Source organism: Salvelinus alpinus, chromosome 1 (assembly GCF_045679555.1).
Source record: "Salvelinus alpinus chromosome 1, SLU_Salpinus.1, whole genome shotgun sequence".
NCBI classification, from domain to species: Eukaryota; Metazoa; Chordata; class Actinopteri; order Salmoniformes; family Salmonidae; genus Salvelinus; species Salvelinus alpinus.
The window spans coordinates 89,322,220-89,348,947 of record NC_092086.1 but is presented as its reverse complement, the minus strand read 5'-3'; the positions used below and the strand labels follow the sequence as shown (position 1 = coordinate 89,348,947).

General features: G+C 43.2%; 5 protein-coding genes across 5 annotated transcripts; 1 reads left to right on the top strand and 4 right to left on the bottom strand.

The window, feature by feature from the left end:
• The first annotated feature begins 104 nt into the window (after positions 1-104).
• On the top strand, positions 105-2,756 carry LOC139533502 (chromatin complexes subunit BAP18-like). The gene is made up of 4 exons (XM_071331582.1): positions 105-463; positions 1,050-1,279; positions 1,510-1,611; positions 1,758-2,756. Exons 2-4 carry the CDS (start codon positions 1,099-1,101, stop codon positions 1,820-1,822), a joined length of 348 nt encoding a protein of 115 aa, XP_071187683.1. The 5' UTR covers positions 105-463; positions 1,050-1,098; the 3' UTR covers positions 1,823-2,756.
• Positions 2,757-2,903: 147 nt separating this feature from the next.
• On the bottom strand, positions 2,904-7,693 carry LOC139533496 (P2R1A-PPP2R2A-interacting phosphatase regulator 1-like). Its single transcript, XM_071331570.1, has 9 exons — positions 6,925-7,693; positions 6,702-6,786; positions 6,508-6,564; positions 6,233-6,279; positions 6,082-6,133; positions 5,870-5,937; positions 5,694-5,749; positions 5,518-5,602; positions 2,904-5,405 (listed from the first exon to the last, which is right to left on the bottom strand). The coding sequence occupies exons 1-9, from the start codon at positions 7,023-7,025 to the stop codon at positions 5,282-5,284; spliced, it is 675 nt and encodes a 224-aa protein (XP_071187671.1). The 5' UTR covers positions 7,026-7,693; the 3' UTR covers positions 2,904-5,281.
• A 1,208-nt stretch (positions 7,694-8,901) lies between these two features.
• LOC139533492 (P2Y purinoceptor 3) lies at positions 8,902-10,548 on the bottom strand. The gene has a single exon (XM_071331555.1). The coding sequence runs from the start codon at positions 10,424-10,426 to the stop codon at positions 9,008-9,010; it is 1,419 nt and encodes a 472-aa protein (XP_071187656.1). The 5' UTR covers positions 10,427-10,548; the 3' UTR covers positions 8,902-9,007.
• Positions 10,549-14,362: 3,814 nt separating this feature from the next.
• LOC139533486 (schwannomin-interacting protein 1) lies at positions 14,363-20,643 on the bottom strand. The gene is made up of 7 exons (XM_071331543.1): positions 19,988-20,643; positions 19,223-19,425; positions 18,359-18,492; positions 18,158-18,236; positions 17,909-18,019; positions 17,661-17,778; positions 14,363-16,765 (listed from the first exon to the last, which is right to left on the bottom strand). Exons 2-7 carry the CDS (start codon positions 19,415-19,417, stop codon positions 16,671-16,673), a joined length of 732 nt encoding a protein of 243 aa, XP_071187644.1. The 5' UTR covers positions 19,418-19,425; positions 19,988-20,643; the 3' UTR covers positions 14,363-16,670.
• Positions 20,644-23,570: 2,927 nt separating this feature from the next.
• On the bottom strand, positions 23,571-25,031 carry LOC139565462 (uncharacterized). Its single transcript, XM_071385870.1, has 5 exons — positions 24,732-25,031; positions 24,478-24,615; positions 24,243-24,309; positions 23,872-23,919; positions 23,571-23,747 (listed from the first exon to the last, which is right to left on the bottom strand). The coding sequence occupies exons 1-5, from the start codon at positions 24,977-24,979 to the stop codon at positions 23,571-23,573; spliced, it is 678 nt and encodes a 225-aa protein (XP_071241971.1). The 5' UTR covers positions 24,980-25,031.
• Positions 25,032-26,728: the final 1,697 nt, after the last annotated feature.

Below are 26,728 nucleotides of genomic sequence, written 5' to 3'. Positions count from 1 at the left end.
ACCTCCTTACTAACGTTAGCTTCTTAAGATATTGTTGTTGAGTGGGATAGGAAGCTAGCTAAGTTAGCTGGCTATCCAAGTGGAGCCAACTGACATTTACTCCTGAGGTGCTGACTTGCTACACCCTCGATAACTTCTGTGATTATTATTATTTGACCATGCTGGTCATCTATGAACATTTGAACATCTTGGCCATGTTCTGTTATAATCTCCACACGGCACAGCCAGAAGAGGACTGGCCACCCCTCATAGCCTGGTTCCTCTCTAGGTTTCTTCCTAGGTTCTGGCCTTTCTAGGGAGTTTTTCCTAGCCACCGTGCTTCTACACCTGCATTTCTTGCTGTTTTAGGCTGGGTTTCTGTACAGCACTTCGAGATATTAGCTGATGTACGAAGGGCTATATAAAATACATTTGATTTGATTTGAGTCAACAGCAGCCCCAAATTACTTCCGCCTCTACTAAGGTAAGAACTGTCTAAGAGAGATCTTAAACAGTGCTGCTCAAATTGACTACAAATAATAATAATAATACTTTGGTGAGTGCTTATATTTGTCCTATTTCACACATGTATAAATGTGTATTTTACACGTGTGTGAAATTGAAATGTTATTTTTTTCGCATATCCCAACTCTACCCGAGACACCCTCGGAGAGTGGGGTCACGGTGGCTAGGTTTAGTCACAATGGCGACCCTGGAACAATTAGGGTTAAGTGCCTTGCTCATGGGCACATCGACAGATTTACTAGTTAATAACCATGGGCACCATGATGGTGTACATTAGTCATACGACCCTAAACTAATGCAGTACTATTGATATAAAGTTAAAATTGTCCATGCCTCTTTCACTTTATCATTCTCGCTCTATCTTTTATCATACTGCACCCACTCTTACCTGTCTTTTTCCACGCTTTCATCCATTGACCTTTCATCTTTACTACCTTCTTTCTAAAGAAGATGTCTGGTGGGGTTAATAAATCTGTTGGCAAATTATCTAGTCTGTCAACCTGTATGAAAATCACATTACCAATCTGTTTCCTGTTTTAATGCAGAGCCCAGATAAAGACAACAGTGAAGAGGAAACTGTATGAGAACAGCAGGATGCCCCTCTCTTCCGACTCTCCCAAAAAGACCACCAAGAAGACCACGGTCACCATGGCAGCTGAACCAGCACCCGTGGCCCCCACAGTCATTGCTGTGCCCACCTCACAGGTTGTCCTGACAACAGGGCTTCAGAGCGCCTCCCCTATGCCCCCTGCCATCAAGAAACAGAAAACAGCAGGTGAGTGGAATGATACAGGCCTTTACCTCAAAGGGCAGGGATTGTGTGATGAGTATGGCTTGTATACGGAATTTAGTAGACTAGATTTTCATCCATAGTCAAAAGACCAAGACATTTTTTGTAGAAATTACTTGAACCCTTTATTGAATCGATACTGCTGATGCATTGGCTACTTTGAATGTGCACGTTTATTAACATATTACACGTTTTCCCTGTCTGTCTGTGTGTAGATGTGACGCTCAGTGCTCTGAATGACTTGGATGTGAACAGCGACCTGGTGGACATTGAGGGACTGGGAGATGGATCCAACACCAAGCTCAATTTCGATCAAGGTGAATAATATCAGCTCCATCACTGGCTCTCAATCAATATGGTTCACATTGTGTCATTATGCTGAAGTCAAAGGTATTTAGCTGAAAATGTAGTTGTCCTCATCTGTTCTGTTTTTAAATATGTGTGTCTCATCTTGTTTTCTCAGAGAGCCTCAACCTGGACTCCAGCCTCATCATGAACTCCAGTGACATGCCCCTCCTGTCTCACTGACCTCTAACCCCGTTGTACCCGTTGGTTGAAAAACCTGGGTCCCTCTATCACCAGAAAGCAGATTAGTTGGTATCCTTGTTACAGAGCTATTTTGGACAGATTTTAGCAGATGCCTTTTTGTATTTTTATGAACAGCCCCCCCCCCCCCCCTCCCAATCAAGTGCTTCTCTATTCAGTCTGTGCCATTTCTACAGAGAACCCCTTCCATTTCACTCTGAGAAAAAAAAACTTGTTTTTGTGTTTTGTATAGCTTTTTGTATTGTAAAATATTATAATTTATTTGCACTGCTAATTTTACAAGTACTGTATTGTGGCTGAACATGAATGTCCATGATCTCCAGAGAGGTGTTGCAGTGCAGGTGTGCGTTCAGTTTGATTATACATTTGTTACGTTGCAGAATGGTTTGTACTGAACGACATGTTTCCCCAACACGTTCTTGAACAGACTTTGAGGTACGTTTTCTCTGTTTGGTGGGTGTGGCTTGAAGCAATGAGTGACTATTTAAAGGGCAGCAGAGTGTTCCTCAACCCAGTTCCCTCCCTGTTTTTTCAACTGGTTGTTCAGAACACCACCGTTTCTGTTGTATTAAGTATTTTCTTGTACTGAATGCAGCCGTCGGGCATATTCATTCGGCAAATTCTGTTGCAAAAAAATCTTGAAAGCAAACAAACTGAAACAGGGAGGGACGTACCAGAATCAGTCCAATAGAAACTCTTATTTTGCTCTGTTTACTTCCGCTGGGTTATTAAACCGTTTCCGTAATGAATACGCTCCATGTCCATCACGTAACGGAGTGAGTGTACATGTTGTGTACCACGGGTTGATATATTTATAAAGACAAGATATAGGCTAGCCAAGTATTATTTAATTTTGTTCAAACAATGGTTGTGCATGACATGATTCCTTATGTTGTTTAGTAAAATGTTAATATCTTTTTGTCTGTTTCACTGTGCTTGTAGAATTATGTGACACAGAGGGTAGCAGTCCGGACTGCCATCTAAGGTGGTTATAAAGAAAGCTTGCAGAAATGGACAGGTAACCATATCAAAGGATCTATGGAGAGAAAGGAGAGTCCACAGGTTTTCTGATATAATACAGTGACTTTTATCATTTTATTTATATATTTAAAAGGTGTACATTATACCCCCCTAAAACTAGACACATTTTGTGTCAACTTTACAGGCATGAGAAAGGCTACTCAGAGGGAATTAATAGTTTCTCTCACTCTATTAAAAGTTCCATTAAAAAATACAATCTTTTTATGTAGACGTTTCTCAAAGCTATTTACAGTTTGAAAATACTTGAATGGTCTGGCAGATGTGCTTTAGTTCCCTTTTTTCACCTCTTCTCTATCTCTTTCATCCTATCACTCTCTAGGCCTCATTCTAATGTCAGTTTGAAAACCAGAAAAAAAGGAGCCCTCTAACACTGACATGTCGTTTTTCGAAAACAATTTTTAAGATTGTGGCTGATAAGGCATGCCAATCCTGTGGGTCAACTGCAATGAACATCAACAGGAGATTAAAATATTTTATATTTGGCTTCAGGTCATCTCCAACTCATTGTATTTCCCTCCCTATATAGTTCATCCTCTGCAACAGGATGGGATTGGTGAAACTACCACTGAATATTAGTGCCATTTGATTGCAAGTTAACCTCTGGCTAACTGCAGATAAAATTGAGTTAGTTATGAGATAAGAGATCTTCTATTGATGTTCATGTCATTTAACCTAGTATGCATTTACAGGATCTTCCCATACTCAGGAAATAGTATAAAATACATGTCGAAAGCCACAATATATTTCTGTACATGGTGTAAGAAAGATAAATTTGGGTTTGGCAATGTGAGTTGATTGATGATCTACATTAGTGTCTCAATCATACAGCTTTTGAGAGAAATGAAACTGACGCTGGTTGTCAATTTAAACAATGTATGCCAGCGTCATAGAATATTTTGTGCCAAAGGAACCAAACTACATTATTGAGAACAACAAGTTAACATGAATAGAACTTAAAACAACTGGAGTTTTTATTTCCCTCCAAATTCACTGATTGTCACTGAGGAAAAACAAACAACGTTTCTAAATCTGGGGTTAAGATCAGAAGATGACCCTCAACTCTTGCTGACCTAAGCACTTCTTTGAGACAGGACAGAGACCCGATGAGAAATGAGCAAATTAAGCAACAAATATACAACGCAACAGCATGTCTTAATCAGGATCCCATTTGTGTAACAGTAATATTGATTAATAATGTGAAACTAATACTGTGCAAAATCTTAATTGGAAGTAGAATGTTCCGTCCACAAAAAGGAGACCAGATTTAGAGAAACGAATCTGTCTGTTGCTGTAAAACTCAGCTCTGGAAAGGGCATTTGAAGAGTATTACACATAGTTACTATCATTAACATTATTTGTTTTTGTATAAGACACTTCTCTAAGCAGCTTGTACTCTATTTCACAAGTCAAAAGGTCTGGAGGTCACAGACTCATGCATGGGATTAAAAAACAGAATTTCCCATAGATTACATCAACCCAAACAACATGATATACCCATGATGTCACTTATGATATTTCACAATATCTACGAGGGTCCTGAGCATGTACAACCATACCACATTACAGAAGTCAAATAATAACATTCATGTAATCAATGGGAAAATGTGATAACACCCCACAGGCTACCCTTTTTAAAGTAGTATGCATGTAGAGAAAGGGTAATATCACGCACTACCCAGAGGACTGAGATCACCAGTCGAGGTCCCTTCTATCAAACTAAAGTTCACACACACCTGTCAAGAGGTGAGTATCCATGCCGATCTCTCATTAGGTTTAGGCCATAAAGGACCAGGACTGGGTGGGTCCTCTGGGCAGAGCTTTGCCTAGGGATTCTATATCTACAGAACAAACCCCTTCAGCCAGAGAACCCACTCCCAGTCCTGCCTTAAAGGCAGCCCTGCTTATATCAGTATTCACATAGACAAACTGAGCCACCGCTGGCTCGACAGTCTGCTGTGACACCTTGTCTTCATGTCTCATTTTTGAGCGCTTACTTCTGGACTATCAAAGAATACTGGGCTATTGGGTCACGTTCAGTGGGATTACAACGTGCCCTCACCATTACCCCTGAACACAATTTCAGACAAGGCCTTTTAACACCTCTAACTTTGATATAAACAAAAGCCCAACAAGGAAAAATATAGTCTCTTCACCCCTGACTTCCTTTGGCAGGGCATTTCATGCAACCTTCCGATTAACAAAGCACAGGTGCCAGTCTTTGTGTAACATCTATATATTATCTTGATTTCAACTCAAGACATTACTTCAGGAGCCAAGGAATATGATGAGTTTCCCCAAGGCTCTGATGGTTTGAGGGAGAGGAGCGCTCTGATAGGCTGTGAGTAGAATCTAGGACTGACTGTAGTCCTGGTCTGTGATAGGCTGCTGGTGTTGTGGTTTCTAGATATTGGGCTGGTGAGAGGTGAATGAGGGGGGAGGAGACAGGTACAGGGCACTACCCTGGGGACTAGCACCACACACAGACACACCACCTGTAGGAGAGTCTGCAGATGCCTGAGACACACTGGGGGAGAGGGAGAGGGAGAGGGAGAGGGGAAAAAAACAGGAAGTTAAAAGAGATGCAGCTAGCACTATATTCACAAGTGTGCAAGAGTTTGAATGTCTCTAGTTCTCACCTGACTGTGTAACTAGTTCGGTGAGCAGGATCTGTTACACCTGCAACAAACAGCTTCTTCGGCGGACCATCAGACTCCACTCCTCCTACATGACAGAACGACAGGATGAAAGAGAAGACAGACACACACACCAAGGCTGAGTAAAGTAAGCACCATTCTTGAAGCACTGTTCTTACCTTTCCTTTTCAGTGGAGTCAGGGCAGGCCATCTCACAGTAGAGTTGACTGTTGGCCTGGCGGTGAAGGGACACTTTGTGTTAAATTGTTGTGGACACAGTGTAAGTCCACAATCATAGGATAGCTATAAATCTACACTCAAGTTAGTTTGTCAAGCAACGTGAAACTCAACTCACCCCCTAAACCTTCGAGTTGGACTAGGGGACGAATTGGGTGTGACACCACTGTCCGGTAAATGGAATCCCTGTGAAAGACAGGACGAATATAAGTAAATATGAGATGACTCTTTATCCATCCATTTATTCATCATCTATCCATCAATCCTTTCTCCATGCTTTGGTATGACAAAGCACTACAGTCATGTGCAGAACACAGAGGGAGTACTCACCACTGATGAATGGTCATGCCAGTGACTGACAGGAGGGACCAGGTTGGAAGCACTACAACAAGAGAGAGAAAACACTGTTAGAGAGAGTGAGTGTGTGTGTGTGTGTGTGTGTGTGTGTGTGTGTGTGTGTGTGTGTGTGTCACTACCTTACCTCAGTCTCTGAAGACTCCCCCTGAGTGTCATCTCCATATTCTCTTCCTTGAATGAAAATACACACTTTCAGTCAGTGGTCATACACACATACTACAGTGTGCCACACACACTAAAACACCAATGTGAGCATTTACATAAGGTAACCTCACACTGAACTGTACTAACACACTGGCTAATGTATAAGCAAACACTCAAACCAGCATCATTACTCAAAGGCAGGCATTTGCACAAATAGAGGGAAGAGGCCCACAATATCCCTAACATTATCCTCACCTGCCTTTTGTGGTCTGGTCTCTCACCACCCAATGAGAAAGGGGACAGGGGGATGGCCTATGGAATCAAGACTGGATATATTATTGTTGGTCTGTTGATGGACTAACTAACAGAATACTGAATCACACACACACACACACACACACACACACACACACACACACACACACACACACACACACACACACACTCACCAGAGAAGGACAGCTGGGGTTGACAGAGACACTGCTCCGTCGATACCGGGCTGAAATAGTTGGACTGAACACTGTCATACCATCGCTGTTACGTGGAGGGAAACAAACAAAAAAACTCAGAATCATTCCAAGGCAGACATATTACAAACATGACTGCAAAAATCTAATTTCATAAATGACAGACAATTCTATTTCAATCAAGTAGAATATCAATTTCACTAACCTGACACTCGTGATCATGGGGGCGCTGTTCGATCTACGAAGAGCCCCGCCTCCGCTCCCGGCAGCTGCGCCTGCGCACTGGTCCACTTCCATTCGTTCCATTTCTTGAAATCACCGGCCTCCAGCCTAGCAGCGCGAGCTGCTGGCCTAGGAGTGCTCAGAGGCGGCGTAGAGCCCTACTCTATCTGGGTGAAAGCCCGACCTGCAGGCCTTACACACAAACCTTTCGGTCCAATTCAGATAAGCTAAATCAGCGGGAAATGTCCTTGGTGTCTTCCCTCTATCTCATTTTTGTTAGATGAAGTCAGACTTGGCTCAAGTTACAGCAAGCGACTATTCGTAACTAGCTAACCGTATAAAGTACTCAAACGCAATTCCTGTTGTCGCACAAAGGCTAAACAAACACATACTTGACCAATACTGTCAACTAGAGAGATATATCCCTTACAATAACTTTTAAGGGAAATTAGGTTAGGCGGCCAGCTGGAGACGTGACTTTTTAGGGTTAGCTAGCTAGCTACAGTAGCTAACCATTAACACTCAACTTGGCTAGCTAGCTAGTAGCTAACCAGTCAGAGAATAAAACAGTCCTGAACAGTCCTCAACAAAACATTTGCGTCGTTGAAAAGTTCCATCCTCCAGTTAAGTTGTTCATTGCGTCCTCAAAAAAATCTACAAAATAACCCAAAAATTAAACTATTTATCAAAATATAACTAATTGAAAGATTTCACAACATAGTCCTCCACCAAATAGAGGTACTTCGTAATCTGTCATAACAGCGCCTCTCCCTGGTTAGATATAATATTGCATGAAGGAGATTCACTCCAACACGGCTGGAGAGACGAATGAGCACCTTGCCTGACTGCATCACTTTTTCCAAACAGATTTTAATAGCAAACATTCAAGATAAGGTTTGGATAGGGGTTGGGAATAAGTCCAGGTTTTAGGGTGAATATGAGTCTGGTTTGGCCCCTAGGGGTGGTATGCCTATTAGGTTGAAATACAATGGTTTGTTATGGGGTGCCTAGTCCCCTTGCCCAGCTGTAATTCGAACCCTGTACTGGATTACAAAAGTAGATCAAAGTTGACTTTATAACAGCTTAAATCAGTGACTCTGCGCAGTTGTCCTTCTATAACAATTACTCTGTTGAATTGGACTATTGAGACTTCCTCCATGGTTTCCTCTAGGATTGTCCTCAACATGTTTTGAGTGTTCTGACTGTGCTATTTGTGCTGGCTGCTGCTACTGGTCCTTTGCCTACAGCTTTTTCACACACACGCTTTTCCATTAACAGAGGCAGGGGAGGGAACAGCAGTCAGCAATAATATTTGTGGTCCAGGCTTCGTGGGTCACTGGCTGCTGATAAGCAGGGGCAGAGCTGCTTACTGTCCCAGCCTGCGTTGTTGCAACATCACATTTTATACACCAGCTGTCCTCTGGCCTGGAGAGAGGGGTGGAGGGACGGTTATGACTGGGAAATGTATGAATGGAGGTTGTGTGTGTGTGCGCCTTCCCAATAATGTATGAGTGATTGAGAGGGACAGACATGTTTTGTAAATTAATACGGAGTTTAAAGATGTGTGAGGGTGTCAGATTATGTGCAGTGTTAGAGGACCAGATAAAAGGGAGGATCATTAACCTTCTACCCCTATTAGAGATTGGCTAATTATCATAGGACACTCCCCGTAATAACCAGTCTTTGTTGGCCGGTGATCACACAAATAAAGTTAAACACGAACAAGAAATAGACCACACTGTTCACGATGATAACTTGACCTGCATTTAATGTCAACATGCCGACTGAGAAAGTAACAAATGTAACAAGTCCAAATGAAATAAAGTGCAAAATTACTAGGTGTCCCAAATAGAAAGGTCCCCAAAAAATACACACACACACACACACACACACACACACACACACACACACACACACACACACACACACACACACACACACACACACACACACACACACACACACACACACACACACACACACACACACACACACACACACACACACACACACACACACAAATGTACACTTAAACGATTCCGTATATGTTCTGAACGTAAAATCTCCTAAAAGACAATCCCAGAAGACTTTGACTCATTGTCCCGACGAATCTCCCCCTCCTTCTCCTTTTCCGTCTTCTTTTCTCTCTTCACCTCCTCCTTCTCTCCCATTCTGTCTTTCCTCAGGATCCTCAGTGGCCAGAGAGAGGGGTTGCGGTGGTGGTCATGCCGACTGGCCGTGTCGCAGCAGGGAACACTCTTGTCTCCAGTGAGGAAGTACAGGAGAGCGTTCAGCCAGGCATTACAGGAGGCCAGTGGCCTAGTGACCTTGTAGCAGATAGAGATTGTCTTCATGGCATTGCATCCTCCCATCTGACCCCTCCTGAGGAGCAGGAATAGTGTCCGGGTAACGTGGAAGGGGAGGAAGCAGAGTGCGAACAGGAGAGTGATTGTGATGATGGTTTTGATGGACTTGCGGCGCCTGCGGATGTAATGGGAGTGCTGTGAGCTGGAGATGGAGATGGACGTCCTCTCCCTGCGCCCTTCTGACCCCCCACCACCTCCCTCCTCGTCTCCCCCCACCTGGGAGCTGGATGGGGAATGCAGGGTCCTAAAGATGGTCCTGACTACCTGGGAGTAGCACCATGCGATGATGGTGAATGGGATGAAGAACCCCAGTAGGTGCAGGACGAGGCCGTACGGGACGTATTCTGCAAACTCATTATCAATAGCATCATCCCAACAGTTCACAAACACCTTCGGCCCACCACCGAGTACATCTCCACCCCACTCCTCCTCAGATCCATTCCCCTGCTCTCCTGCCCTCCCTCCACCACCTCCTCCTCTCACCACATACCCCGTCTGGGCAAACCTAAAGATGGGACAAGTAAGCACGAACACCACCACCCACACCATGGCGCAGATCCCCCTCACAGCCCCCTTGCTCTCCAGGGTGATGGTCCTCATGGGGTGGCAAATGCCTAGGTAGCGGTGGACGGAGATACAGGTGAGGAAGAAGATGGAGCAGTAGAGATTGAAGTAGAACAGGAAACGCACCAGGCGACACATGAAGTCCCCAAACACCCAGCGGTCTCGCAGCATATAGCTGGCCACCAGGAAGGGCAGGGACAGGCCGTACATCAGGTCCGTGGTTGCCAGGTTCACCATGTAGATCAGAGACGTGGTCCAGCGGCGGGGGGCATTGCCGTGGCGACAGCCACCATAGCGACGGCAGGAGCGCACCAGGACAATGGAGTTAAGCGTCAGGCTGAAGAAGAAGGTGAGGGAGTAGCAGAGAGGGAGGAAGATATACTTGTAGGACTCGTCAATACTGCAGGGGGAGGGGGAGAGAGGGGGGGGTGGGGTGAAGGAAGAGAGGGTCTCTGTCATAGGTGTGCTCTCTGTGGTGTTGGAGGCTTGGCTTATACTCATGGTTGACTGTGGTTGTTTTTCTCTCTTCTGCAGCGTCTCATGTTCCTTTTTCATCAAGCCTTCCTTGGGGCAAATTCTTCTGCTTGTCTAGTGTTCCTGTCATTTGCTCTCTCTCAGGTGTGGTTGTCTTCTAAACTGTACTCTCCAGGTTTGCAGATAGTTTGAGGGAAGGAATGTTCTCTGCATAAGGGAGAAAACAAGTGCTTTAGTTTGGAAATACTCACTAGGAATGTTTTTAGCTGATTATGGACAATTCTCGGTCTATTGGCTCTTCAATCAGTAACACACTCTTCCGGAAACTCTCCATTCATCCATACTGCATTTCTGATCCGCTTTGACCATGAGTACACTCAAGCCCATGTTTTGGAGTAGATTGATCCACTGTCCAAGAATGTGACATATTTTGAAAGTTTATGCTAAGTATCAAGAATGGAAATGGGACCAATGACAGTGGGTTCTTCTTGTGTGTTGTTGTGCACAGTGTGTGTGTGTTTGTGTATTTGTATGTTTGTTTTCTTTAGAGGATGCACGTAAATTAATGCTAAATTAGTTGGAAAATGTTGTTTATGTGCTCAATGTTTACCTTCCTCATGTTTATCTTCCATGTTGGGAGTGTTTATCACACAGAACTCTCTCATGGCCTTCCAGTGGAAGATAATTGGTTGAAACTTGGTTTAGTTATTCCAGAAGCCTTCACATGTATCTCTTTCTAATAACAAGTGGATTGGAACATTTAAAGGAGCACATTACCTCTTGGTGCAGGGGGGGTGTGTATTTCATGGGAAGGTGCAGCTAAAACTGTCTTGGTCCCGATGGACCTCCTATGACCTTCGCTGGTGCTGTAAATAATTAATATCCATTCATTCAGACAGATATGCAGAACGGAAACCCAATACAAGCGACTGCAGGCGCTACTACTGCAATTCTTTTGCAACATTTTATTATCATCGCTTCAAATTATGTGTATTGAACATATTAACCATTTTGTAAAATCAAGAATGTGTGGAAATTGGGTATTTATACAATTTTAAACGTTTTATTACAGCAGTAAGGAAAATATTTATTCATCATCCTCTGTATGTTTGTGGGGATGGTGTTGATATTTTCACTTTGTTTTAATAATTCACGTTATGTATATATAATGTGTGAACAAAGCAATGTCTACAGCAGAGTATGTACAGTATTATGTGTTAGGTTTAAAGTATAAATATAATATCTTACCTGGTTTTCTGGTGATATAGATGTATTGTCCTTTGTTTGTCACTTTAAAATATACCAGCCTGTTTCTTCTCCTACTTTTGTCCCCGTACCCATTGAGCTCTTCAGTAAAACACTGCTAATATGTAACATTAACTTCCGCTTACCTTTAACACACTCATATAGCTCTATTATTTTATTCCTCTCCCCCTCCTGCTCTCTCTATCTCTCCTCTGGTGCGGGTTAGTCATCCCTGACTCTGTTGCTCAATTATCCCTCCTCCCTCTGTTTTACTTTATCCTCGTCAATACCCTCCCTCTCCTTCTATTTTTGTCCTCTAAATCATTAGTGCTGAGCTAGTCAACTGAAGGTACGCAATGGTACACACACACACACACACACTCATTTGCTTGCTCGTACGCATGTACACACACTATAGATTCGAACAAATAAATGAAAATCTTGTAATGACCAACTGGCAGGTGTCTTCACTGACATTTTCAACATGTCCCTGATTGAGTCTGTAATACTAACATGTTTCAAGCAGACCACCATAGTCCCTGTGCCCAAGAACACAATGGCAACCCGTAGCACTCACGTCCGTAGCCATGAAGTGCTTTGACAGGTTGGTAATGGCTCACATCAACACCATTATCCCAGAAACCCTAGACCCACTCCAATTTGCATACCACCCAAACAGATCCACAGATGATGCAATCTCTACTGCACTCCACACACTCCACACTGCCCTTTCCCACCTGGACAAAAGGAATACTTATGTGAGAATGCTGTTCATTGACTACAGCTCAGCATTCAACACCATAGTACCCTCAAAGCTCATCACTAAGCTAAGGATCCTGGGACCAAACACCTCCATCTGCAACTGGATCCTGGACTTCCTGACGGGCCGTCCCCAGGTGGTGAGGGTAGGTAGCAACACATCTGCCACGCTGATCCTCAACACTGGAGCCCCAGAGGGGTGCTTGCTCAGTCCCCTCCTGTACTCCCTGTTCATCCATGACTGCATGGCCAGGCACGACTCCAACACCATCATTAAGTTTGCAGACGACACAACAGTGGTAGGCCTGATCACCGACAACGACGAGACAGCCTATAGGGAGGAGGTCAGAGACCTGGCCGGGTGGTGCCAGAATAACAACCTATCCCTCAACGTAACCAAGACTAAGGAGATGATTGTGGACTACAGGAAAAGGAGGACCGAGCACGCCCCCATTCTCATCGACGGGGCTGTAGTGGAGCAGGTTGAGAGCTTCAACTTCCTTGGTGTCCACATCAACAACAAACTAGAATGGTCCAAACACACCAAGACAGTTGTGAAGATGGCACAACAAAGCCTATTCCCCCTGAGAAAACTAAAAAGATTTGGCATGGGTCCTGAGATCCTCAAAAGGTTCTACAGCTGCAACATCGAGAGCATCCTGACTGGTTGCATCACTGCCTGGTACGGCAATTGCTCGGCCTCTGACCGCAAGTCACTACAGAGGGTAGTGCGTACTGCCCAGTACATCACTGGGGCTAAGCTGCCTGCCATCCAGGACCTCTACACCAGGCAGTGTCAGAGGAAGGCCCTAAAAATTGTCAAAGACCCCAGCCACCCCAGTCAACCTTCCCAAGTTCTCTCACGTCACCCCGCTCCTCCGCTCTCTCCACTGGCTTCCAGTTGAAGCTCGCATCCGCTACAAGACCATGGTGCTTGCCTACGGAGCTGTGAGGGGAACGGCACCTCCGTACCTTCAGGCTCTGATCAGGCCCTACACCCAAACAAGGGCACTGCGTTCATCCACCTCTGGCCTGCTCGCCTCCCTACCTCTGAGGAAGTACAGTTCCCGCTCAGCCCAGTCAAAACTGTTCGCTGCTCTGGCACCCCAATGGTGGAACAAACTCCCTCACAACGCCAGGTCAGCGGAGTCAATCACCACCTTCCGGAGACACCTGAAACCCCACCTCTTTAAGGAATACCTAGGATAGGATAAAGTAATCCTTCTAACCTCCCCCCCCCTTAAAAGGTTTAGATGCACTATTGTAAAGTGGTTGTTCCACTGGATATCATAAGGTGAATGCACCAATTTGTAAGTCGCTCTGGATAAGAGCGTCTGCTAAATGACTTAAATGTAATGTAAATGTCATAGACTGTTCTCTCTACTACCGAATGGCAAGCGGTACCGGAGTGCCAAGTCTAGGACAAAAATGCTTCTCAACAGTTTTTACCCCCAAGCCATAAGACTCCTGAACAGGTAATCAAATGGCTACCTGGACTATTTGCATTGTGTGCCCCCCCCCCAACCCCTCTTTTTACGCTGCTGCTACTCTGTTTATCATATATGCATAGTCACTTTAACTATACATTCATGTACATACTACCTCAATTGGGCTGACCAACCAGTGCTCCCGCACATTGGCTAACCGGGCTATCTGCATTGTGTCCCGCCACCCACCACCCCCTCTTTTACGCTACTGCTACTCTCTGTTCATCATATATGCATAGTCACTTTAACCATATCTACATGTACATACTACCTCAATCAGCCTGACTAACCGATGTCTGTAAGTAGCCTCGCTACTTTTATAGCCTCGCTACTGTATATAGCCTGTCTTTTTACTGTTGTTTTATTTCTTTACTTACCTATTGTTCACCTAACACATTTTTTGCACTATTGGTTAGAGCCTGTAAGCATTTCACTGTAAGGTCTACACCTGTTGAATTTGGCTCATGTGACAAATAAACTTTGATTTGAGCTAGCAGCATCACAGACACAGCGACAGCACACAACCTGAAATAACTAAGGTTTATTGAATGCAAAATTATTTTTAAAGTAAATACTGAAAAATACTTCAGAGACAAAAAAGTTAAATGTTACTTCAGAGCACTCATCCCTTTCCCATAGCTATGAATCTGCTATCACAGTTAATTCTTCCATCAACCTACAAATACACAAGATTGAAAGTACGACATATAATAATTGCATGACAAGGCAAAATAGGTAATATGGCCAGGAGTTTTTCCTGACCTGAACAGGAAAGAGGGGGTCAGTAACTAGAGCCTGGTGTTTGCTACTGGTGAGGTCACATGGTCAGGAAAATCTCTTTTACCTAGACATAATGAATGGAATAAGGCAATTCCACACCAGCATGGCCCAATTTTTTTAGGGTATCTCAGATTGTTCTGGCAATTCTCACATAAAAACTTAATTGAGAGGAAGGATGTTTAACATGCTTTATACATTTGTATCACAAACCATTTAAAAAAAGAATTAATGATGAATGTGGCCATTTTAGGCTCTTTTAGACCCTATAATCCGTGAACCATACACGGTACAGACATCTTGGTGTCATTATACTCCTTATAGTGTGCTTTAAAATATGGAGTACGGCTGTATTCTGAAAAAAAAAAATCACATTAATTTATTCAACATTAAAAATATTATGAACATCTCAAAAGTACCCTTTTTGATTTTGCTTATTTTTTAGACATCTTGTTTAGAACAATATACTCTTCAAGCACATATTTCGAAGGTGGGCTCTGCTAATTTGAAGAAATTATCAATTTAATACATAGAAATTGACATGGGTTAAGGAAGGACCTATCACAGTTCCTTTTGAATCCATTTTTCCATTCACTGTGATGATGGTGCTCATAAAATTGTTTATAACTTTAAAAGTAGCAGAGAGCCCACTCTGGAACGTTGATGTACTTGTAGAGTATATTGTTTAAAAAAGGGCCACTTTAATAAGTTTGTTACAAATGTAAAAGCCTATCAAACATCCATCTTCCCAATGACGTTTCTATGTGATAATTGCCAGAACAATCTGAGATACAAAATTATTTTCGGGCTTTGCTCACATGGAATCATCCAATAGCAGCTTTGTGGTTTCCTATGCTGGTGGTAGTTATAGTTATGGCCGCAAACCACCTAGGTATATCACAAGAGTCAACATACATGTCAATACCCACAGGCGTATAGGCAATATAAGTGGACAATTTCCTTACATCAGCAACTATACAAGGGGATAATTATCCTAAATTAGAAACAAAGAAGCTTCTCTACCAAATTGTTACAGGACAGTTCCCTTTAGCCTGAATATGTAACCCCTTAGCTTGTTTTACACAGGCTGTAAGTGTACAATTCCCTTACATTAATAAGTCAAGGATATTGCAATGTTTACACAATAAAACTTGTGGAAAAGCTGGTATCCCTCAGATATGTAAATGGTTTAAACTATGGCTGTGAAGATTCTCCGTCTGAAGGTTCTCCCAAGATAAATACGATTTTCTTACCACCGGCAATGGACTAGGAGTCAGATATTAGAGATGTTTCAAACATCACAAATGGCTTAAACTCCTCTTTCTGATATGAACTCTTTTTTGTTAATTAAGTACATGCGTACATCAAAATAGGTCCTAATACAGTACTCTCTCCACTAATGATGATAATGAAGATTATGCTGTTCAAGATCAGGTGGGGATGATGAGGAGAAAGTTATCCATCAAATGTATTTATAAAGCCCATTTTACATCAGTAGATGTCACAAAGTGCTATACAGAAACCCAGCCTAAAACCCCAAACAGCAAGCAATGCAGATGTATAAGCACTGTGGCCAGGAAAAACTCCATAGAAAGGCAGAAACCTAGGAAGAAACATACAGAGGAACCAGGCTCTGAGGGGTGGCCAGTCCTCTTCTGGCTGTGCCGGGAGGAGATTAGAAGAGTACATGGCCATTTAAGGCCACATTGTTCTTCAAGATGTTCAAACATTCATTGATGACCAGCAGGGTAAAATAATAATCAGTGGTTGTAGAGGGTGCAACAGGTCAGTACCTCAGGAGTAAATGTCAGTTGGCTTTTCATAGCTGAGCATCCGTACCCTGCCTGTGTAATGTGGATTGCATTATGACGCCGGCCCAAGATGGCGCTCATTAGTGTTCATCATCAACATTTCTCCTTTTTAATCGATGAATCATATGTTAAGTAGGGTATTATGGCAACACTTCTGACAGTCTCATAGTGGCATATCTTGGACAGCATCACTTTATCCACTGTTGAGCACAACAACTTCCTGTCCTGTGCACCTGTGGGTGAGGGTTATGTCAGATCCTGTACGTCCAGGAGCATGGCGTCCTGTTTGGTTCTCAGCTGGTCCCTTATCAACAGGTGACCCACCAACTCTGAGCTCAGGTCTGCAAGAATAGAATAGAATATTACTTTGCACAAAAACATATAGATCCTAAAACACAAAAACCGTACAGCAAGCACTCACCTGCAAGTTAATTTACTGACACATTATTACCATGTAATAACCACCTTTTTTCCATGTATGTCACGTTCCTGACCTGTTTTCCTTGTTTTTGTATGTGTTTAGTTGGTCAGGGCGTGAGTTGGGGTGGGCATTCTATGTTATGTGTTTCTATGTTGGGTTAAATGTGTTGCCTGATATGGTTCTCAATTAGGGGCAGGTGTTTGACGTTTCCTCTGATTGAGAACCATATTAAGGTAGGCTGTTCTCACTGTTTGTTGGTGGGTGATTGTTCCTGTGTCTGCGTCTGTCGCACCACACGGGACTGTTTCGTGTTCGTTCGTTTGGTTGGTTAGTCTGTTCCTGTTCGTGCGTTCTTCGTGTTATATTGTAAGTTCTCAAGTTCAGGTCTGTCTACGTCGTTTTGTTGTTTTGTAATCTATTCAAGTGTTCTTCGTATTTTCGTCTTGTTTAAATAAATTCTTTGTCTGCATACAATGCTGCGTTTTGGTCCAATCCCTACTCCTCCTCTTCAGACGAAGAGAGAAACCGTTACAATGTAATGACTACGATTTCCATGTTATGACCATGATTTTCATGTTTTTATCTAACCTTTATTTAACTAGGCAAGTCAGTTAAGAAGAAATTCTTATTTACAATGACGGCCTAGGAACAGTTGGTTAACTGCCTTGTTCAGGGGCAGAACGACAGATTTGTACCTTTTCAGCTCGGGGATTCGATCTAGCAACCTTTCGGTTACTGGCCCAACGCTCTAACCACTAGGCTACCTGCCGCCCCATGTAAAGACCATGATTACCATGCAATGACCGCCTACTGACCGTGTATATCGTGGTTGAGTGAGGTCCTGAGGGAGTTGAGCTGCTGTATTGAGCAGGTCTGCAGGTCACAGCGTTCCAGATGCGTCCTCTTAGTGATCACACTACTGCAAGCAAGGTGCTGTGACACACAGGAATTATTTACACATACCAATCCTTACCTCTCTCCCACCACATGCCCACTGTTTCCCTCTATTTCTTCCAACCCTATTTCTTTCGCTCCACAGTCCACACTTCTCCATTCTTCTCACCTCCTCTTTCTGTTCAGCTAACAGCTTGTTTTTGAGCGCACACAGTGCGGCCCTCACTTCCAACTTCAGGCCAGAGGGGTGGTAACCATAGCTACCTGGTCCTATAGAACCCTGACAAACAGGAAACACAACAAAAGCATGGCATGGGTACATATGCATATCTTAATATCTGGCCCTAGAGTGCCGCAATGTGTGTAGGTTTTTGTCCCAGTTTTGCGCTATACTATAAAACAGGAGGGACTCGCTCACCTCTTTGACAGCCCCCTCCTCATCCTCACTCTCACTGTTGTTGATGTAGCATAACTGTAGATTTTTTTGGTTGTGGAATCTAAAATAAGAAAATAAAAGGCAAAAACAGCATGAACACTTAAAAGAGAGAACATAAATTATATGGTTTCAAAGAATACAGAATGAAGTTGAGAATGAGTGACTGTTTTTGACTTTTGTTACCTAGACGAGACGACCGTGACTCGACATCTTCCGTAGTCCTCCTCATCCTCCCATTCATCTTTCCTCCACAGCCCACCCTGCCTCTCTTCCGACCAGCCCCCTGACACACTCCCCTGTTCCGACCCACTCGTACTCTGAAAGAGAGGAACAGAGGGAGGGATCAGGGATGGAGGGATGACATGGGAGGAGGGAAGAGGTGAGATGTGTGGTAGCGGGGGAGTTGAGTGTAAGCAATGGGTGTCATTAAACCCATCATTGCAGTCTTTTTCAATGCCGGTGGATATTATTAACATGTATAAAGCAAAGAGAGTAGGATTACGTTGCCCCTAAATGCCGATGGGCACTCTGACTATTTGCATTGACCCCGCTTTTTAATTTTCCAATTATTCTTGCACTGGCTCTATGCACTCACTAGACTCTCACACATACTACACTGACACTCCAACACACACACACTGCTGCTACTCTGTTTGTTATCCATCCTGATTTCCTAGTCACTTTTACCCCTACCTACATGTAATATTACCTCACATCCCTGCACATTGACTCGATACCGGTACTCCTTGCATACAGTATAGCCTCTTTATTGTGTTACTATTTCCTTTTTTTGTTTCTTATTTGACCATTGTATTTGTTTGTCTTACTTTTTAACTCTGCATTGTTGGGGAATGGCTCATAAATAAGCATTTCACGGTAAAGTCTCACCTGTTGTATTCGGCCGCATGTGACAAATACAATTTTATTTTATTTGATCTATGGTCAGTGTTGTGTTGTTCCTGATAATTATTATGGTCAGGGTTTGGGGCGGGTAAGCTGATCTCAGGACTGTCACAACATCTTCACCCTCTCTTCATGCCCTCTGACCTTTGCCCTTTCTCTCCTCTCCTCCTCCTGTTTCTCCAGTTCAGCGATCCTCAGGCTCAGGTCTTCCCAGTGCATGATGGGTAGGTCCTGGTCGTCCTCGGAGGACTCTCCATTCTGATGAAGTCGCCCCGCCCCTTCCCCAGCAAACGGCTGTGTCTCATCACTCTCCTTCTCCTCCGCTGTCTCTCCCTCCATCCTTCACCCTGTTGTAGTGGGCAGATGGCAGAGAAAGGGAGGCCAAGGAAGAGGATTTTATTCATTTTAATTTGGTATAAAGTGATTCATGGTGGGTTGTCTCTGATAAATAAATACAGTTTGTTTATAAATTAGCAGCTGCCAACATCATTATACACTCTGCACAATCTTACAATAGGATACTCAGGGGAAAAAAACAAGTATTGCTTAGAGAAGTTGGGAAACACTTGGCCTGAACTGTAGGAGAGACTAGTCTATTTCCTAATAGTGAATTGTTTACCTTTCCCATCAACTGAACTAGGATTACATGCACTAGACTACACCCAAAATTCCCACTCTGTTTTAAAAGCTGGAAGTAAATACTTTTCAGACTCGCTATGTCTGACTGTAGAACGATTGCGCTCAGATTTCTTGTCGCGAATGTGCTGGAAGGCGCGCACGACACGAATACAAAGTAACTCTTCTCCATTGATATTTAACTCACACACATGCCACACACATCGTTGAAGACTTGTTGTTTACAAGTTGAACATTGAAAGGGGCGGGTGGCAAGCGGATACTTTGACTTACCTATTCCAGACCGTGGTGCAGTTTTCCTATTCCCAACATCGCGGTCTCCTTCTCTTGTTTGTGTCTTTTAAAATTTGATAACGTACGGTTTCCCAGTGGTGTATCGTTTTAATAGCCCACAATAAGCTATTAACTTGATTAAACTCTTCCTTGAAGTTAAGGAAACACCCTGCCTGCCTGCCTTTCTCCGGTACCCCTTCCCTTTCCTCCCGCCCCCTCTTTCCTCTGACACGTTCCCACAGATTTGTAACCTCTACCTTCTGCAGCAGGGGGGGAAATACGACCGCTTCCTACATCCAATGCGCCACCAGTTGAGCCCACCGTGCATATCCCGTTTAATTAGCGTTGTTTCGGGTTCCTGTAAAGTTTGACATTACATGCAATATCCATTTAAGATTAAAACGAGCGGGTGTGATCTGACTCTGGTCCTACATTTCGATCGGGAAACAATGTAAAGGGGAGTTCTAAGAAAGGGTTAGAATGTACTCTTTGGTGTCCAATTTCTTTCAAGCAGGGGCGCAACTTTGGTTTTAGAAGTGGGAGGGATATTACTATTATTATATATTTTTAAATCTAGTCAGATAAGCACTCCAAACGGCCAACCCGACCGCTTGGAGGTGTCCGCATGGACCTAGTTCTAAGAAAGGGTTAGAATGTACTCTTTGGTGTCCAATTTCACAATTTTTGGAGATGACGATTCAAACCAGATGGGAAAACCCGGTGGGAAACAGAAAGTCACGAGGATTGCTTTTAGTGACAGTCAAAGGCATTACAGCATTTGGCGAAAAAACGTAAACATCTCAATTGTTTTTCAAATAATATCATTCTTATGAGGGAAATTTAAAAAATATTAAAATAGTAATTTAATAAAAAGTGGACAATTTGGTTCTATTATTTCCTTGTCATTTATTTTTAATTAAAAAAAAATATATTTTATTTTTGCATTTTCCAATTAAGAACATTCAAAACAAAAGTGAGAAGATATTTTTATATCCGTGAAGCTGGGCACTTTTGACATTGGAAACACATTTTGTAAAGTTAATTAAGGATTCTATTGAAATACAATATTTAAAAAAATATTTAATATTGATTAATGTGACAATAAGATATTACATGTTTTCTATTTACAATAAGTGAAAGAAACAAAGTCGGTGCATTTGTTATAGTCTACTAACATGATTTTATCTAGGATTGTGGATGAAAATGTATATATTACTTACATTTACAATACATAATGTCAAAGTAACATTTCAGGAGAGAAGACCTATGTCATTCTGTCCGTTTATCCAAAGCTTTCAAGCAGGGGCGCAACTTTGGTTTTAGAAGTGGGAGGGATATTACTATTATTATATATTTTTTAAATCTATTCAGATAAACACTCCAAACGGCCAACCCGACCGCTTGGAGGTGTCCGCATGGACCTAAAGTATACCGTTGCCTCGTTTTGTATCACATTCCAATTATAAAACTGGGGTGTGTAAAAAATGCAATTTCAGTAATTTCCTCTTTTCTGCTCCCCTCTCCCAACCTGGTCTACGAGCATTTCATATTATTCTGTATTCTGTACGTAAATCCGTCCCACTCCATTTGTATGATATGTTGCGTTTCGTATGGTATGTATTAATTTGTGAATGTCCATCACCCATTTCGTATGATATGTTACAAATTACATATTATATATTATATAATTATATATTACGAATTTGCTTAATGTCGAATATATTACAAATTTGCAAAACGTACAATGTTACGAATTTGCTAAACTATAAATATGTTACGAATTTGCAAACTGAACAATATTTTACGAATTCTAGCTAGGTGGCTAACGTTTAGGTGTTAGTTTAAAGGGGAAGGCTTAGCTAAAAGGGTTAAGGTTATGGTTAACTAACATGCTAAGTAGTTGTAAAGTAGTTAAAAAGTAGTAAGTATACTGTACAAAAATATAACCACAACATGTAAATTGTTGGTCCATGTTTCATGAGCTGAATAAAATATCCCATACATTTTTCATATGCACAAAAAGCGTATTTCTCTCAAATTTTGTGAACAAATTAGTTTACAATTCAGAAGGGAAGGGAATCAGTCAATTTAAATAAATTCATTAGGCCCTAATCTATGGATTTCACACGACTGGGAATACAGATATGCATCTGTTGGTAACCGATAGATAACTTATAAAAAAGGTAGGGCCGTGGATCAGAAAACCAGTCAGTATCTGGTGTGACCACCATTTGCTTCATGCAGCATGACACATCTCCTTCGCATAGAGTTGACCATGCTGTAGATTGTGGCCTGTAGAATGTTGTCCCACTCCTCTTCAATGGCTGTGTGAAGTTGCTGGACATTGGCGGGAACTGGAACATACTGTCGTACATGTTGATCCAGAGCATTCCAAACATGCTCAATGGGTGACATTTCTCATTTGCCAAGATATTCCATCTACCTGGCAGGTGTGGCATATCAAGCAAGCGAGCATATTAAGTGAGTATGATCATTACACATGTGCACCTTGTGTTAGGGACAATAAAAGGCCACTCTAAAATCTGCAGTTTTGTTGTACACAACACAATGTCACAGATGTCTAAAGTTGTTACACAAGGCCATTTTAGAGAATTTGGCAGTACGTCCAATTGGCCGCACAACTGCAGACCACGTTACTACACCAGCTCAGGACCTCCGCATTTCGGATTCTTCACCTGCATGATCATCTGAGACCAGCCACCTGGACAGCTGATGAAACTGGGTTTGCACAACCGAAGAATTTCTGCACAATCTGTCAGGAACCGTCTCAGGGATGCTCATCTGCGTGTTCGTCGTACTCACCAGGGTCTTGACCTGACTGCAGTTCGGCATGGTAACCAACTTCAGTGGGCAAATGCTCATCTTCGATGGCCACTGGCACGCCGGAGAAGTGTACTCGTCACGGATGAATCCCGGTTTCAACAGTACAGGCCAGATAGCATGTATGGCGTCCGTCGTGTGGGCGAGCAGTTTGCTGATCACATATGGTGGTCACACCAGATACTGACTGGTTTTCTAATCCACACCCCTACCTTTTTTTTAAGGCTTCTGTGACCAATAGATGCATATCTGTATTCCCAGTCATGTGACGTCCATAGATTAGGGCCTAATGAATTTATTTCAATTGACTGATTTCCTTATATAAAATGTAAGTCAATAAAATCTTTGAAATTGTCGCATGTTGCGTTTATAATTTTGTTCAGTGTAGTTGAAAAGTTTCTAATTAGCTAAAATTGTCTGTGATGAGATTTGAACTTGCAACCTTTGTGTTGCTAGATGTTTGCGTTATACGCCCACCCATTTGACCAACCACCCTACTTTTGTTTTTGCCTTAAGTAACCATCTGTCTAACGTAACCATACCAAACGTTACATATCATACTAATGTCACTGTTCTGAATTTACCCATTTACTATGCTACATCTAGTCTATGAGACCAGGCCGCCTCTCCTCCTCATTCACCAGCATGCAGTTCCTGTTGCTCCCACTGGGTGTCGCTGATGAGTCGATAGTTTAGCTGCCTGTAGTTCTGTGGGTGAACATGTCTCTGCCTCCATACCTCCTCATACAGGCTCTGTGTGACTGGGGGCAGAGGGGAGAACCAGGCCCAGCTGGGCTGGCTCCAGGAAGGGGTAGCTGAAGTTGTAGCCCGTACAGAACAGCAGGACCTGGGCCTGGGTAATGGACCCATCCTGGAACTGCAGAGACCCACCCTCCTGGACCTCCACCACAGGGGTAGCCTGGCAGACCCAATAGGGCAGAGGGAAGGGCAGGGGCTCAGAGTCACCTGGGCATTGGATCAACCCAGTTCTAGTGAGATGTCCAGTCCTGAGGTGCCAGCACCCAGCACCACCACTGACTGACCTGAGATAGGCTCTGGGTGGCGGTATAAGTGACTGTAGATCCCTTTGCCTAGAAATAGAGACAGAGGGATGAGAGAGAGGGAGATAAATGGTGTAGGAAGTGTAGGAAGTGTAGGAAGAGAGAGAGAGGGCTAGATGGTGATGCTGGTATGCACCTTTAAATCGCTCAAGCCCAGGGATGGATAGGATGTGGGGGTCAGAGTAGTGCCTACGGGGAGAAAGGGAGAAAGGGGTCAAGGGTTAGGGTGAAAACGACAGGGGTCTGTTGTCAAGTGAATATCTAAAGCACATCCACATCTCTTACCCCCTGCAGATTAACACAGAATCAAACGTTTCAGTGTTACGTGATCCCGACTTGTCATGTGAAGTCACCTCCCATGCCGACATTAGTCCCTTCTCTGTTGCCATGGTGACAGGGATCACTTCCTCCAACAAGGTGCTGAACTAACAAATAGTGGGGGAGAGATGGGTTGAGAGGCTTTAGTCTTGTCCTATGAAAACTAATACACTTTTTCCTTTTTTCACCTGAAATCGATGCGTGTGGACATTCCTTCTCTACCCCTGACAAAGGACCATGAGGCATTGTGTGTGAGTGGACGGTACCTACCCTGATGTTTGGTGTGATGCGGTGGCTCTGGCAGTATCTCTCCAGATATCTCTGCACTTCCTGGTGTGTTTGGAAGGAGGAAGCTGGGGGTCAAAGGGGAAGTCAGGGAACATCATCACCTCCTTTGGCAAGTTGGTCCTGCATAGAGGGAGGGACAGTAAAACATGAGACACACTATAAGACCTGGGTCATGTCAGAGAGAGAGAGAGAGAGAAAAACAGAGAAAGAGGGGTGAGATTAGAGTGTTACAGTACCTGAGGTCTCTGTACATGTTGCTGTGAATGGGCAGCCCGTTGTCATAGCTACCGGTAAGTTCCTTGTAGAACCAGGTGCCAGCCACGTGTTCCGTGAGCTCGTAGGCGACGGGTGGTGCAAAGGTGTCTGGGCGGGACAGGATGTGACGTGCAGCACACAGACCTGCATCTCCCTCACCCACCACTGCAACTCGCAGCTGGTGCATCGTCACGGTCCTGTCAGAGGACACAGACAGACAGGGGGACATGCCAATCACAAAGCCTTGAATACAATTACATCAGGGACCTATTCAGGAGGGTGTTTATAGCATTAGAGCTAGAGAACTGAGTAATAACATAAGAAAACTGACAGGAGCACTGTGAAACAACACTGACACCCAATAGACAATTTGAACGGCCAGCTGCCTGAATTCGTTTTTTTGTTTTTTTGTTGACAGATTCCGTATGAAAAGCGTGACACACACACACACACACACACACACACACACACACACACACACACACACACACACACACACACACACACACACACACACACACACACACACACACACACACACACACACACACACACACACACAGACTTTCCAAATGTGGGTCTGTCAAAATAAAAGTCCTGCACGTGCGCCATATGTGGACAAAAAAGGAATAACTTGTGGGGAACTTTTATTTTGACATGAGAAAGGAGAAGGGTTAGAGGAAGTGGGTCTACAACAGACGCACATTTGAAAAGTCTGTTTAATAATACGATCCTTTCTATATTTTGTTCCAAATTCCCCCGTCATAATGACCAACCGTCCTGCCCACTGGCACAGTAGTTTGAAATGGAATTGTATTTAACTTCTGGCTTCCCATGGACTGTTTCTGTGCAACCCAGTACAATTGAAAGCAACACTAGAGCATTTAAATAAACTTGCGTTGCTAAAAGCACCTACTCAGGCAGCACACCATACAATCAATTGCCCTTTGGGCCACCATAATCATTGCTCTTGAAAACCCTACACTCTCGAAAACCGTTCTCCGTAAGTAGGGTTTTAAGGCGATAAATTCACCCACTTTTGCGTTCATGTGAACTACAATTATGACACTGTGTTTTAACATTTAGAAAGTCAATATTCATCTCTTCCAAACCGGTTTTCGAAACATATGCTGATATACCCCTTATCTTTCACATCATAGAGAAATAATATTTAAAATAAAAATATATACTTACTGTAGCATTTTTACACATTCAATAGCTGTGTGTGCCTCCAGTTAACAAACTACACTTCCTCCCCAGTTAAGATCACACATACAGTGGGGAGAACAAGTATTTGATACACTGCCGATTTTGCAGGTTTTCCTACTTACAAAGCATGTAGAGGTCTGTCATTTTTATCATAGGTACACTTCAACTGTGAGAGACGGAATCTAAAACAAAAATCCAGAAAATCACATTGTATGATTTTTAAATAATTAATTTGCATTTTATTGCATGACATAAGTATTTGATCACCTACCAACCAGTAAGAATTCCGGCTCTCACAGACCTGTTAGTTTTTCTTTAAGAAGCCCTCCTGTTCTCCACTCATTACCTGTATTAACTGCACCTGTTTGAACTCGTTACCTGTATAAAAGACACCTGTCCACACACTCAATCAAACAGATTCCAACCTCTCCACAATGGCCAAGACCAGAGAGCTGTGTAAGGACATCAGGGATAAAATTGTAGACCTGCACAAGGCTGGGATGGGCTACAGGACAATAGGCAAGCAGCTTGGTGAGAAGGAAACAACTGTTGGCGCAATTATTAGAAAATGGAAGAAGTTCAAGATGACGGTCAATCACCCTCGGTCTGGGGCTCCATGCAAGATTTCACCTCGTGGGGCATCAATGATCATGAGGAAGGTGAGGGATCAGCCCAGAACTACACGGCAGGACCTGGTCAATGACCTGAAGAGAGCTGGGACCACAGTCTCAAAGAAAACCATTAGTAACACACTACGCCGTCATGGATT